The sequence below is a fragment of the Triturus cristatus genome, chromosome 9, assembly GCF_964204655.1.
Source record: "Triturus cristatus chromosome 9, aTriCri1.1, whole genome shotgun sequence".
NCBI lineage: Eukaryota > Metazoa > Chordata > Amphibia > Caudata > Salamandridae > Triturus > Triturus cristatus.
Window position 1 is genome coordinate 83,152,423 of NC_140592.1, and position 15,941 is coordinate 83,168,363.

General features: G+C 42.9%; 1 protein-coding gene across 1 annotated transcript in view; it reads right to left on the reverse strand.

Moving 5' to 3' along the window:
• Window positions 1–15,941, reverse strand: part of IFT122 (intraflagellar transport 122) — a 453,095-nt gene that overhangs the window by 266,057 nt on the left and 171,097 nt on the right. Inside the window, exons 12-14 of the mRNA XM_085624471.1 lie at window positions 15,394–15,531; window positions 11,214–11,378; window positions 8,981–9,178 (exon numbers count right to left, since the gene is read on the reverse strand). Coding sequence (XP_085480597.1) covers window positions 8,981–9,178; window positions 11,214–11,378; window positions 15,394–15,531 — 501 coding nt within the window. The remainder of the gene's footprint in view (window positions 1–8,980; window positions 9,179–11,213; window positions 11,379–15,393; window positions 15,532–15,941) is intronic.

Consider the following 15,941-nt stretch of genomic DNA (forward strand, 5'->3'; position numbering starts at 1 on the left):
GCCTGACCCACCCCAGTGTGCTACGTGGAGGAGGGGGGTGGACTGGTGCGCAACACAGGAGCGCATGATGTATTCGGTACGGGGCTGCCCTAAGAAGTTTCACAGAGTGTGGGGGAAGTGGCTAGGGGGTATGATTTAGGGGTGTCAATGCGGGTGCGGGGAGTGAAGTGGTCGGGGAGGGGGTGGGAGGTTTTGCTGTTGAAGGTCTACCAACGTATAAGATATCCTTTGATGCCAGTTCGCTTGGACGGTTGTCCATGTATTTTTGTATGTTTATTTGCAACAAAAAAAATTTGCTTATCAAAAATAAAAAGCCTTATCTGATGAGAATGAATTAGAACGGATTTTTGATGACAGACTGTCAGCCCTCGAGAGCGGAAGAGCTGTAGGCAAAAGGAGATGGTCTCCGAAGCCTGATGAAGAAAAGGAGCTTTTACTAACCAGTCATCGAGATATGGGAAGATCTGCAGGCCCTTTATTCGTAGGTATGCTGCCACGGGAAAAAGACACTTGGTGAAAACCCGAGGGGCTGAACGAAGGCCAAAGGGAAGCACCTTGAATTGATAGTGTGCACCTGCCACAGTGAAACGGAGGAATTTGCAATGCTTGGGCTGAATAGGGATATGGAAATATGCGTCCTGCAAATCCAGGTTTGCCAGGAAATCCGAATGGTTCAGAACCCGTTATATCTCCTAGAGAGTTACCATGCGAAAGGACTTCTTCTGCAGGTATTTGTTGAGTTTTCTGAGGTCTAGAATGGGACGCCATTCTGCCAAATTCTTCTTCACCAGGAAGAAACAGGAGTAGAAGCCTCTTCCCTTTTGAGAGTGTGGCACACATTCTATTGCTCCCTTCAGGAGCATAATCAATGCCTCCTTCTTTAGCAATTGAAGATGGGGTGGTATTGATTTTTGGGGCGGAGGAGGTGGTGGTGCTGTGGTAAACTCTAGGGCATTGCCATATTTGATTATATCCAGGACCGATTTGTCTGTAGTTATTTTCTGCCATTGGCCTAGGCAACGAGAGAGGGGAATTTTCTTTAATGTAGTAATCAAGGGAAGAGCAGCAAGGCCTCGTCACTGCTTTCTGACGGAATCTCTGGATTGAACTTATTGTTTCTGCCTAGGCTATCTAGAGTAAGCAGCCTGTGGTGGCGCACGGTATTGCTGTTGCTGCTGGTAGCAGGGATGAAAAGAGGTGTAAGTCTGAGGCTGGTATCTCCGGTAACCACCTCAAAAAGAATAGGCTGCTCTGCCATGTGCTCCACGAAAGGGGTCTTTCTGTACTGGAGCATGCCCAAAGCTTTAGCTATATCTGTGTCAGTCTTAATAGTTTGTAAGGAGTCATCAATATGTTTACCAAAAAGTGTCTCACTATTAAATGGCAAGTCCAAAATGTTGCTTTGCACCTCAGGGCGGAACGTTGTTGCCTTCAGCCAACCCTGACGTCTGAGGACAGCCGCTCCAACGAGCTGACCAAAGACAAAGGAAGCCACGTCCATAGAAACATCAATAATTTCTGATGCAGATCTTTCTCCTTCTAGAAGGATCTTTCTTGCTTCAAGTTTTTTATCCTCTGGAAGGAGATCCATGTAATGAGCGATATCGGGCCACATATGGCGGTCATATCTTGCCAATGTCGCTAGAATATTAGCCGCGCGTACTGTAGCACCTGAAGTGGTTGTAAATCTCTTACCAATGTTATCGAGGCACCTTCTCTCCTTATCAGGCGGTGCAGTAATAGGGGCTAAAGGGTTTCTTGATGTCCATTGGGCAGCTTGTGAGATAATGGAATACGACTTAGGATGTCCTACCAGACATGCTGGAGCATCATCAGGAGCTCTATACTTTTTGTCAATCCTGGGCAAGACCGGGATAACTGTGGCAGGTGTCATCATTACTTTTACTCAAAATCAACAAAGCCAGTATAACTTAAATCCATAAAGGGGGCACTGTTAATCGAGGGAGCACTGGTCCACAGATTCCAGACAAACCGATATGTTGTTGAAAAGAGTGTAGACCTCAATGAGAAATACCCATTTGGTATTTAAAAGCCCTCACTCGCCAACCTGGTTGGTGACATGCTTCATCATCGGGCTCCACTGGGATGACCGAATGTCATCCCAGTGTGCTGCAACGCCAGGTTACTGCGGAGCGGGGTTCTTGTGTGGGGATAGTGAATTTAAAATGTCCAATTAAGTCAAAAAATAAAACTTTAATAATTTTGCTAATTGGAACAAACTAAAAGGGAGTGAGGGTCAAAAAAATAGAAGACCTGGTTCACTCCGCGGCGGTCAACATGTTTCTGCCTCTATGAGTGTTCGTCAGGCATTTTTCAGGACCAGAGTGGATGTGCGGAGCCCCGGTGGTATGAGCGCGCTAAGGTTCACCCTACCGTGGGCTGCTGTGTGAAAAATTATTATTTACAGTGAAAAATCCGCCAAAATATATTTATTTGTTATGGGGAGAGGAACGAGTTTATTAAAGAGGCCAATCCGTTTGATGCCTCAAGGATCCCGGGAGGGGGGTGGGAGCAAAATGGCACACCGCCCTTGCTGCTCAGCACCCGTGTTCCACCTACACAGCCTCTTGCTGCCGGGTCCGCATTACTTTTACACCTTCCTCCCAGATGTGATCTACAATGGGTGTAGATCTCACCGATTTTCTGGATAAATCCTTGAAATCGTAGAGAAAACAATCAGATTGCTTGACTGTCAATGACAATTGAAAGCGAGAAGCCGCTCTTTCTATTAGCGCGTGGAAGCCACCAATATATTCTGATGGAGAAGCTGCAGTTTTAGGAGACGGAGAAGCAGGTGTTGATATAACATAGTCCTTCCATTCATCACCTATTTGCCCATCTTTCTGAGGTCGACTCTCCTCAATTTTTCCGCCATCAGAAGTGTCCTGATGTTGCTGTGGCAAAACAGTATCCCTTGCAGGGGGATGCCGTAGGGGAGGGCTCAGGCCTAGGTGGAGGAGAAACAAGTGGCAAAGGGGCTGGTGGAGGAGCAGCTGCTGCTGAAGGAAAACAAGTGCGGTAGTCATGCAGCAAGTCTTGAAAGTCCTAAACCAAAGCCACAGGAAGGTTGACCATAGGCTCAATAACAGGATAAATTAAAAAAATCTTTGCATGTGGAGGGTGATATTCTTGCTGATAGTAACCTTCATAGTCATCATCATCTTCATCTTGATATTTCACATGAAGCTGAGAGGGGTGGTTAGCAGGGCCATACATCCCATCATCATCAGACTCCTCTAAAAATGTTGCAGGATTCTGGAAAAAACGCCTCGTGTACGGTGTCGTTGATAGACACTTAAGACCAGGATTGGGATACAGCGTTGTCAGCTTCGTCGACGGCAGTGGTGTCTGTGTTGTCGACGAGGACATTATAGGAGCGGATGGAGAAGCAGTCGTCAGCATCGTTGACGATGCTGAAGAGGTCATCGTCGACGGGGTCGTAGACGGAGGGGTTGTCGATGGAACCAACGTAGTCGATAGGGACACCGACGAGAAGGTCATAGTTGTCCAAGTTGCCGTCGACGAGGAGGTCCTCAGCGGTGTTGAAGCCTTTATTGACGCTGGAAGCGTCGGCGGGCCGTCGACGATAACGTAGTCGTATCCATCGTCGACTATATAGATTTCGACGATGAGGTCTTCGACGACGAGATAAGTGAAACATGTCTAGAAGGTGACTTTTGCGTCGACGGGGACCCAGAAGACAACGCCGTCGACGATAAACGCTTTCTAGAGACTAATCTTCCTAGATGTTTCCGAAGATTGTTTATGGCTTTTCTACTCAGTAGGAAATTACTGCTTTCCTTTTAGTGAGGTGCTTTCATCTTCCTGACGAGACTTTTTAGAAGCCTTTTTCTTGGAAACTTCAGGAGATTCAAGAGATCTTTGTCTACTTTTGGATGTTTCCTGAGAAGCCTGTGAGGTAGAGCTCTCCTCATCCTCAGAGAGGGCGTCAGAATTATTTTTCAGTCTCTGAAGCCAAATCAATAACCTACCCTCTCTGTCTTTAAGGGTTTTGGTTGAAAAAGTACTACAAATCTTACAGTATTTTACCTTATGTTGAGGGTAAAGGCAGTAGATACAGTTTTTATGGGGGTCTTCAGCATGTAGTCTCTTCTTACCACATGCTCCACACGACCTGAAGAGACCTTTCTTTGAAGAATCCAACATTTTAAGGAGAAATCTGGAAATATGAAGGAGACTTCCTTTCACACAACTTGTGGTAGAAGATCTGAGGAAGCTACCCTCTCTTGGGATTGTTCTAGAGCAGAGGTCTTCAAACTTTCTGATGCCAAGACACCCCTGCTAAAAACTTTTAGGCGTAGGGACCCCCTCCTGACGAAAATCTCTAGAACTTGAGCCTCCTCATTATTGCTAACTATCGACAACCATAAACGCCTCTAATTACCACAGCAAATTATTTATACATTGGGGAAATAAATTAAACCGTATTTAGAAAACCAAAGGTCAGTGTTTGGGGGCGTGGTCAAAAGTGTGGCTAAAAACAAAGGGCCTCATTTATGAGGCACTGGCGTAGGGCAGCGCCGCAAGTCTTCTTGCAGCGCTGCCCTACGCCAATATGAAAGGGGAGGAATGCACCTTATTTTTTTAATTTCCCCCTATGTTGGCACCCAAATTGCTGCCTGGCACCAACATGGGCTGGATGGTTTGTGTGCAGGAAGGGGCACTTTCCTGCACAAAAACAATCCTAAGAGGGGTTTTCCTCTTTCCATGTGTGCTGCAGAATGCAGCACACATGGCAAGAGGAAACCATTTCCCCTCGTTACGCCTACTGTGGGGAGGCATAAGGTTTGGCACTGCCCCAGGTTTACATGGTTTTGTAAATCTGGGGCAGCGTCAAAATCCATGGGCGTTGTGTGGGAACACCCACCGCAACTCCTATGGAATGCCTACTTGACAGAGTAAGGCAACGCAGCTACTTGTGCTGTTTTGTCTTATGAGGCCATGCGAAGCCACACAGGGTGACTTTGCCTCACCTCATAGGTATGATTTAGATGCTTGTGCTGCTGAAACTAAAACAATTGACACTTCAGTGGCGCAAGCCTCTCATAAATCAGCCCTAAAATATTTTGTTCCTTTTTAGGTCTTTCACCATCAGGTAGCTACATATAAAATAATGGGTAGCTTAAAAGAAAGATACATTTAAAAAGTTGTTACTCAGTGGGAAATGCACTATACAGTCCATTATATAACCTATTATTTAATGCACTGCATAGGTCTGTGTGTAACCAGAGAGCCACAGAATTAAAATTGGTTGGTGCAGTGGAAAATAGTGACTTGGGTATTTTTAGTGCTTTGAGGTCACAGCCTGTGACAGAAAGCACTGTGAATGTGTAAGTCATTATTGTATACTTATTTCCAAAATGTAGATTAGTGTAATGTCAGATTGTAAGTAATGCATTTATTTTTGCATAACTGTCTCTTCAGCACATTTTCAGGGGTACTAAGCGCTGTGTAAATTCAGTTATCATTAAAAGCACACACTTCACAGCCCAGTTGCTAACCACCACACAAATACACACATCTTTGCCATCACAATGCTTGAAGTGATTCCAGCAATTAAAGCCAGAACCACTCCCAAGCATCCTTTACATTTGCAGATTAACTCCTAGGGTACATTTACACTTCATTCAGGCAAGCAGGCACCCTGGCATGAAGGCGTGTTTGAAGGATTGTTTTACCTGTCTGCTGGGCCTCTTAGTTTTACAGCACATGAGACTCAATTCATGTCAGCTGAAGCATTTTAACGAGCACGGTTGTGTTTGCCCAAAGCACGTTTTGCATTCCAGGCAGAAGTTAGGCCTGGAAATGCGCGACCCCCTTCCCAGGACTCCAGGCCCCCCCGGGGGTCACGCTCCACAGATTGAAGACCTCTGTTCTAGAGGGTGCCATCGCCCGATTGGCTGCTTCTTAAGTTTGGTTCTTTTTTACAAAATAAAATGGATAGGTTATTTTAGTGACTGTTCATTGCATTGTAGCCTATTGTAGTATTATCTACTGCTTTTATTTGTATACCGTGGGACTCCCACTACGACGACGGGAATAATTTAAGCATGTGAATCTCTGAAAGATCCAATACTGGAGAACTATGGGACCCCTACCTTAAGAAACCTGTACCAAGGAGTCTGCTTTCTTCCAGTGAAGTTGTAAGGGACCAGTGGTCAAGAGGGGATCTGACCGGTATTGGGACCCATTGATTTTAACAAGGTTATGCTTTTTTTATTAGCTACACATCTTTATGCAGATCATCTCAGAACAAAGTGGGGTGTGTGCCATATTTTCACATCTTTCAGGGTGATGTACTCCGTGGAATGAGGAAACCTACGGCTGACACAAGAAGGTAGTACTAATACTCCTTTCTTAGAAGGGGAGCACTAACAGATTTGCTTCTTTTTCCAGAAGCAAACAGACCTTTACGTCAGCCACTCTTCCAAGTCCTGTCCCTTTTCTGTGTCAGTCAGTGCAAGACTCTCCAGCTGGCCGGGCAAGGGAGAGATGGAGTGAAGCTAGTATCCCCAAGGGACAAACACATATCACTAGCTTGATAAGGCAGTAAAGGATGTAGCACCGGGGTGCTGTAGGTAGTGAAAGGGTTTGAGGCAACAGTGGGGCCTGAGGTTGTGCAGGGATGCCCTATAACAGTTAAGGGCCATATTGGTGTGATAAAGGGAAGATAGGTATTCAGCAGGTCTGTCTCACTTAGTAAAAGGGGGCAGATGGTGGAAGCCATGGTGAAAAAACAGTAGATCCAACGCCAGATTTAGGTAAGAAATTTAAAGTGTCTTCCAGATATGGGAGCCCGGGGCAGAGCTTGTTAGATGTACATTGTTGCCTCATGTTGCTTCTCATTTTGAGAGTGTGTCCCATAGAGATTACCAGGGGTGGCCTCTTTTGAAATAAAATCAAGCTTGGCACTATGATGGTAGTAGTCTTCAACTACATCTGTGGCATTTCTTTCTGCATTTCTTTAAACTCGGTGAAACACAGCATGAAGTATCATTAGCACGTTTGGGCCCGATACCATTCGTTCACAGCTCTATACAAACATATACATGCAAGCCATTGCATATACATTTAAAATGAGGAGAACACTGTGAATGGTAGCAATTTCTACAATAAATGTGCAGTGCAAAACTGTGCAGTTACAGAACATATAATGTGCAACAAAGAAATGCATTTAGTGTTATTTTGGGTTTCATAATATTCTAAGCACTGTTGTCTGGTCTGTATGAGAGGGTATTGCAGCACAATGTGGCAGACAGAAGACTAGGCGGGTTTCGCACTCTAAAGCACCAGAAATTAGACTAATAACGCTAGTGGACAAGAAGGAGTCAGAGAGGAAAACATCAAAGCAAAAGTCAAAGACATGAGAACATCACAGTATAAAGTAGACTGCAGAAGAACATCAAAACACAAAATGGCAAATAGTGGAACATCAAAACCCAAAAAGACAAAGAGGAGAAGATAGACTATCAGAACCAGTGCCAACATACAGGAAGATAACAGGGTACGTAGCTGAAGTTGGGAAGATATCAGAGCACAAAATGCTGTGCAGAAAACTAAAGAACAAAAGCACACAGGAGAAGTGTGAAACTAGGCAGGTCCCAGAAACAATGTACTTTGGAATTGGCTCCAAGGTTGAGGCTACTATGCCAGCTAAAGGAGGGCGTAACAGAAGGAAATTGAGGAAACATCTGCTGAGTGCAGACCCTATGATTCATGCACTTCTCTAGAAGAGGAAACTATATGTTCTCTGGCACACCACACCACTGTGTTTTAAAATGGTGCACAGGGATGTCTACCACAGCAGAGGCCAGGGCAGGAGTCAATTGTGATCTGTAGCACAGAAAGGTTGTGCATATCCTGAGGCATTCCTGCAAAGAAACAAAGTGAAAGTAGGTGACGTACTGGGGAAGGCAACAGAAAGACTAGTTGCTGGGACTCTGACAGGAAGCGATGCAGGAACGGACAGCCATTCCAGTGGGGCTTGCCATTGAAAATATATGGCATACTTGACATTTACAGGTCAAGTATAAAGTCAGATACATTTATCTTAGCTGCATATTACTGTGACTTTTCTGAGAGACTTGAAGATTTTAAAAATCCCAGTGTGGGGCTTTTAATCCCCATTCAACCATAACAATGCCCCACAACTAGCAGTTTTCTGACAAAGGTGTGGAATTCGCTGCAATCCTGTGAAGAATTAAGAAATCCTAATATCTTCCTTAGAGTGTTTTTACAAGAAATCAGATTCACTTGAAGCACAAATCACTACACTGCAGTGTTGGTTAAAGCAAGGGCCCTCTCATTCTAGGGTCACAAGCTTAATGAAGAGACCAATGCTGATGCGAAGGGCTGTACAATAAACCCCCACATCTCCAATATAAAAAGCAGACCTGTAGCATGGGCAGCAAACGGAAGGAGGGCATTCTGTGCAGCAACTACTCACATTTAAATAAACTACTTCTATTCAAATCAAGAGCACTGTCTAATTTGGGGTATCAAAAGGAAAGACAAAACAAGGGCTGGGAGGGTTAACTGTGAACTTGAATAATAACAGAAAGATTGGTTCTAGATGGAGTTTTTTTCCTGTGGGAACTGGTGTTCTGCCTAGGAGTCTTAAATCGGAAGGCTGTGGGACACTGTAGGAGGGGCTCACATACAAGGATTATATTGAAAAAAATAAGACTTCTTGCAACTAATGTTCAAGATCTACTATACCACCTGCCCTCTAAATCTTGGACAGTCTTAAAAAAATGGATAGGATCTAAGAGAATAATGTTTATTCACATAGAAGACAAGATGGAAACAAAATGATTAAATTTAAGTTACCTGTGTGTGAGTATTTATGTCAATTACTACCACAGCTGTGTATTATGAAGATGAGTAAGAATTACAAACGAGAAAGTACTTAAGAGAAAAATCTGGCAAAGGTGTTTACCTGTGGCACTTCAACAGCGGACATGGAGTAAACATGCAGACAAAAGATCTTGGAGCCATTGTACCCCACCACAAAGCCTTGAAGCTTCTGCTGATGCACAGGAAAATTGCTGGCCTTGATGTTGAGGTAACCACCGCCAGAAAAGCACAGCATATCCTCGCACTGAGTGTTCCAAGCAACGCTGTTTGCATTGGGCTCCTAATAGGCACAGCATTGTTTAATTGTGGGAGAAAAAGAAGTAAGAAAAATAGTATTAAACACAAGAAAAGGGTTTACCCACTCACATATCCTTTCCGTAATACTAAGGATTGTTTAAAGTTGTGGAGTTATAGGGCAGTCTCATAATTCCTTGGGACTAGATAAAGACTGACCCGCGTACTATGTCACAGCAAAAAAATCTCTCCAAAGATATGCAATTTTTTATTTTACTATTGAGTAAACAAACACTTACATTTACTGCTGTTGCAAGTAATGTCTACAATATTATACTGATGCTATACATCGGTAAAACTTTCATTAGATAATTGCAGCAAAACACGCAGTGGCTTAAACATTGGTCGTGGGTTTTCCACAAGCAATTTCCTCAATATATTGAAACATCGCACAGATTAAATCACCTTTTTTACAATTACACAATATATGCTCATGACAGGGTGTTCATATAATTGTGCAGTTGCACATGCATAGACCCCTGGGGCTTGAGCATATGCAGTACTCCTGTCTGTATTTGTGAATTCCTCATTTCTTCTGGTGTGCAAACCCCAAGATTGTGCATGTACAAATCCTGTGGACTGAGTGAGCAGACTCATGACTTACAATGGGAACATATGGAATAATACATGAAGTAAACTTAAAACAAAGCGACCATCAAGTGCTAAGTGGGCAAAATGGCAACTTGTCATGATGCGCTAACTAGTGAGGGAATGAGGGCACCCCGTAGAATGTCTGCACACATAATATGGAAACTGCTTAGTTGTGCTAATTGGCCTTAAAAGGCACCTGGTCATGATGGATATCTGGTCAGAAAAGTAGGGTACCTCTATACTAAGGGAAAAAATGGACATCAAAGTTAAATTTTACAGCAGACTGAATGGTTATGATCATAGGACAGACACACATTTAGGAGAAAGAAACGTGTCCATGTGACTCTTGATTAGCCTTAAGAAGTATTGTACTTAAGAAGAGCGAGATTTGATCTCAGCTTGAGGGAAGAGTTTATCTTGATGTTGAGAGTGATGACAATGGTGTTCACATAGAAAACCTCAGAAACACACAACATGCCAGGTACTTACCACGTACATATTCCCGAAGATTCAAAAACGGATGTGGGAGAATGTAAACAAACAGGTCTTAGTGTCTGCCAGGAACTTAAGGGGTGAAACAGACTGTGTGCAGAGTGCACACCACCTCAGGTCACTGAGCAGAAACTATTAGGGCCGTGGGAGTCAGGAGCACAGAATGAATGACGACTATCACATAAATCAACCATTCATGATCAAACTATCTTTTTGCTCAGCTTACCTTCACTCGAAAGAGCACCAGAACTTATTACGTAGATCACTCCTGAATCACCCACTTATGTGATCGTAGTGATAGCACTGACGTGAGTAATGCTGCCATTTCTCCAGCACAGAACTATATACCCAGCTCTCGCTTACATGTCGGACTTGCTTTAAGCTTAACAATCTCAAACAGGCTCAGAATCCAGCCTTAACACAATCACACCCAATACAGTTTCACCATGATCAAGCATGAGCACACAGGGACAGAGGAACGCTCAGATGGTAGGAGGAGAGAGAAGAGAGGATCCGGGGAGAAGTTTGGTCACTAAGCCATGACGCTGCGCTGAAACAGAGATACCATGAGACCCCGTCCTTCAAACTACTCATTTGATAAGGTAAATGTAATACATGAGTGGTGGTATGTTTTGTTGCTGTTGTGAATAAAATAATAAAAAAGTATATATATTTGTTTGAAAAGCATGAGTACTGGCGCGCACAGCCATTTCACACACAACAAGTGTATTCAGTCCCAACTAGCACTCAGTATAACCAATTGCATAAACAGGACTCTCACATCGTACCTGACCAATGTCACACCTAGCACACTCGCACAGTCAAATCAAGCAGGCCCCAAAGAGCAGTTGGTTTAAATTGTAAGCGCTGCTCTCATGTATCTTTTATCACTTTCATAATAAGGGAGATGAGGGTCAACTGGAGGTTAAATGTCTTACCTGGAAAAGAAGGTCCTTAGTGCGTATGTCATACACCAGGCAAGTACTGTGTTCATCCACCACTGCCAGTTTGTTGCGGGACGAACTCATGTCCAGGCACCGCACAGACGTAGCCTGCTTCAGCAGGGTGATAGCAAAGAGATTATCCACAAAGATCTTCAAGATCTGAAAACAATTGAGGAAAAGTCAAAACTATTTTTGTGACTACTGGAAATAACTGTTGTATTCAGAAGAAGGATGTCACTGCAGGAGCAGGTCGATGACTGGAGTTCATAAATGACCAAAGAACTCCAATTTAAAAAAATCAAGGATATCAGCATCAAGAAGGATGCCTACCTCTACTGGAACATGTGCAGACAGAAGAAACAGCAAGTGCAGCTTTATTTCTTATTATGGAAGATGGATTGGGCCTTAATGATGTATCAGGGTAGAGGATCTGGAACGGCGTTCATCACTGGAACGGCGTTCATCTCTGGACTAAAAAGGCACTCGGGTAGCTGTGCAACCTTCTGGTGACCTCTAGTATCAGAGCGCCAAACAGGAAGCATGCTTCTAAGCCACTGGAGGTGACAAAGAAGCGGGGGTACCCACATCCCTTTTGTTGCAAGACACCAGTCCATCAGAAAACTTCACCTAATCAAGACCAGTTCAGTATGGACAAAAAACATTTTTTCGACCTTACAACGGCCTCTAATTGCCAGTAGTTACTTAGTGAGCAGACTATAACTAGCGAGCCTTATGAAGGTAATATGTTGAAGCGAAATGGAAAATGTTGAGTTAAGTGGAAAAAATAAAAGAATTGTTCATTTATTACAAAGAGTGAAAATCCGGTATTATAGCAGGATTGCAAAGGATGACAGGTGTGTTTTGGCAAAAACCAATGAACGACTTGCATTTGTGCAATGGTCCAAGATTAACAATTAGTTCTTGGGATACATTGACTGATCTGATCTAAGAAGCGATTAATCTAACCTGCAAATGGGCTAACCCCTCACTGGGAGATAAAAAGCATAATGCAACAAATTAAGTCTAGGGATAAAAAAAGTGGATACAAAACATAAAAGACCATTTAATCTGGAAAATGTTTTGTTAAATTTGGACACTATCCCTGCACCTGACAAAGAAGCTGGAAAAAACCTGTTTTGCCGCTATAGTGGAGGCAAACGATTTACAAGTGTTATGATGGGGTTGGGACTTCTTTAGAACTATCTAGGAGAATGAAATTGCAGCACATTATTGTATAATCAGAGGTCCTAAAAGTAATAAGTAAACACTCCAGGGATTGGAGATACAAAAGAAAACACATACATTTTAATGTATTCATGTTCTCCAATAACTAGCTTCATGCAGGGATCCCTTGTTCTGAATCCAATCCCAAAGCAATTATTCCCTAAATGCATCTATTCAAGGTTAATTGCAGTCTTCTACATCAAACATCCAGAATGTTCAAAGGGGCTCTGCTGTGTCCAAATGTTGACAGAACCGACCAAGCAATTCCATTTCAATCCAATCCAGGCTTTACTGGTACCAGAACGCAACATGACCATGTTTCTGAGACTCATTCACCAACCGACCACTCAAGATTCTAGCTCTTTCAGTTTGTATACTGCTGGTTTCATTCCCAGTGACACAGTCACATTACCGCTAGACCAGAACACAGAACCAACCCACAACAGGCTCCTCATTTTTCCCAAACAATCCAACCTACCATTATAAATGTATTATTATCCAACAATAGATGCAGCGTTTCTCCCAACTACTCTAAAACGTCATCTAGCAATGTACTGAAGACCGCTAAGCCAAATAATTCCATCTGAGGAACCCTGCTGGCCACCATATTTTCAGAACAAGCTCTACTAGTCTGCACCTTTTGCAGTCTATCACTCAGCTGCTGCTCTACTATTTGTGGCACCTTACATCCTATATGAAGATTGTCGAACATTTGCACAGGTCTTCTGTGGACCAGAGTACAAAAGAATTACTTGAAGTCCACTGTACGATCGATATACATTCTTATAAACACAATTGTCTTTTGTAAAAATACAAGCTGCTTTGGAACAAGCAAAATACTGCTTTCTAGGTGTCTTATTAGTCTTTCCTACAAACAATATCTCCACAACCTGTGAGGGCACATTGAGTAATTTGTAATAGCATCACCTTAAGTTATCAACTAGGTAGGCTCTCATTACACATGGCCCAGTAATATCGACTCCGGCGTTTATACTCGATTCAACACTTCAAAATGTGTTAAGGTAACTCACAGCCGATTTTGTTCCCATCCAAATTTTGCCAGGTAAAAGATGAAAATCTGAGGGAAACAGGGCTTCTTGTGAACAAGAATCTTTTCATCCGCTGCTCCACCGTTTGTCCCTTATGCCATTAAATAACCCCAAACTTTCAATTTCTATTGTGAATAATGTACAAAAGGGTTGGTGCAGAGAGCCAGCTACCCATCGGCTACTCCAGCATTAATGGTAAACCATCTCTTCCTCTACTTCATATACTACATATAAAAAAATCATACTTCTAGAATCTAGATCAATCAATCTGAACTGAAGAACATTAAAATGAGTTCTGCTTACAGGTCTGTAAGGGCATGATTTGAGAGAACAATGAGCACGTAATGATGCACTCGTATGAGCTGCGGGCAATACTTCATGGAAGAAACTACACTTCTGAAGCAGTGGGCCTACACACTGTTGCGTCACAATTTAGGTAAAAAGAGATTTTTCAATAAAATTTGTGCATATAGTTCACTCACTATGAATTCCACAGGAAACATTACAATCGATTAACAAGGGGCTTCAATTTGCCACTCTAATGTTAAAGCCATATACTGAAACACTGCATTTTTCTTTTTAACGACTGAAGTTACACAATGCTTCAGGGCCCTGGCAGAGATCTATTTTTCTTTACTTGCCCAACTCCTACAAAAAGCAAAGTTCTGTAACCTCCTCAGGCCAGACGTCCCAGTGCCTTGGCATTCTGCAGAATAGGGACAGTGTTTGTAAACCTGCACAGAGGAGGAGTAACAGTGCATATGTACAGCGTTTCTAAACCTTTAAAGGCGATGAGTCACATCAGTTTAGGGAAAGCTTACAGAAACTTCATCAGGTGTGGAGACTCAAGGTTAACGTACAATGTTAAGAGAATTCCACAGGCCGCTAGTCCCAGAGATTATATGCTTTGGTTAGAAGCCAAAAGAGGAATCCCAGAGCTGAGAACACTTTGCGCAGGCCATTGGTTTCAGAACCTCGGTGCTGTGTTTAGGAACCACCACAAGACAGTAGCCACAGAGATTGAGCACTGTGGTCACAATCCTCCACAGGTCAGGTGTCCTGGGGCTCAGGGGATTCCTGACCTGTGAAGAGTTTGAAAATGTCTACTGATTGGCTGAGGGGTAGAGGGGGGGGGAATAACATATTTTCTCACTATTCTTCAAAGCTGTCCACATATTCCTTGCTGGCAGCCTTTGGCGACACTTGGGACAGCGATTTTCAGTCTGCCAATCAACATCTCCAGTCATTCCTAAGACTCCCTGCTCTGCCTCATTGATTGTCCTTTAACTTAGTAAGTCCTCATTTACCATTGGATTTATGTGTGGGTACCGCGGAATGTAAATTGTAATGCCTAATCAGTATGACACCTGTGTTAAAGAGGCTCCTGGGAAGAGTGGCGGTGGGCTTTCTTTGGCCGATGTTGTACTGTTGCTGTTATTATTGAAAACAATAGACATTTTTTTTTTAAACTAATAAGTCCTCAGCTTTCGGGCCTTTAGGCTCTTAAACAGGAGATTCATCTGCCCTTCATGAGGTCATGAAAGGATCATTCATCTACCACCATCCCTGACCCCCCTCCAGCCCCCCACCACGATCCATAACTGCTCGCACTGTTAATATGTAAAATTCTACATGTTGTGCAGTTGGTCTCATCGAACATCATTCACGCTTAATCATCCATTTTAAATGTATGGATATAATCAGAGTGCACTATATTTCTGTTCGAAATATTCTTGTTAACCAGATATAACATGCTTCTACAGTGGCTATATATGTACAAACTGTAGGTGAAAAGCAATTACAGTAAGCAGTGCTCCATAAAACCAATTATATTAAGAGGTACTTTCCAATTAATCCAGTCTCATAGCTAAGACAATGAAGCACCAAGATACAAACATTACCTGGCCATTCTTTAAGCCCACCAAAAGGCCCTCTCTTCCGGTTGGCCCTCCAATAACCTTAATGTAGCGAATGAGAGACTCCATCATCCACTCTCTTTCCTTCACTCCACTAAACGACAGGCACTGCAGTCTCTTCTCCTGTAAAAGTTACAAAGCTGCACATTGGTAGAGGCATATTTATGGCATAGCATTGAGAAGGTAATAAAAAACGCTGATCCGTGAAAATTAGGAATGACTTCCAAGAGGGAGAAATGATGAGTCCTCAACCTCGGATCTCATTAGATAGGAATAATGCACAATACGTGTTTGAAACATGACAGCTGGATTTTAGTTCCTATACTGGCTAATCAACCATCAGGAAAACCCCTCTTCAAAATAGAAGTTTAAGGTAAAACTAATGCATAAATTCAATAGGCTGGATGATTAAATTTGAAAAGCTCATATTAAATTCACAGGAAAGGTGAGACTCTCCTAACAAGTGGGTAGAATTTCTTTCTCAAATATCTCTTAACCCTTTCATTTTCAGAGTATATGCACACTTTTCTTCT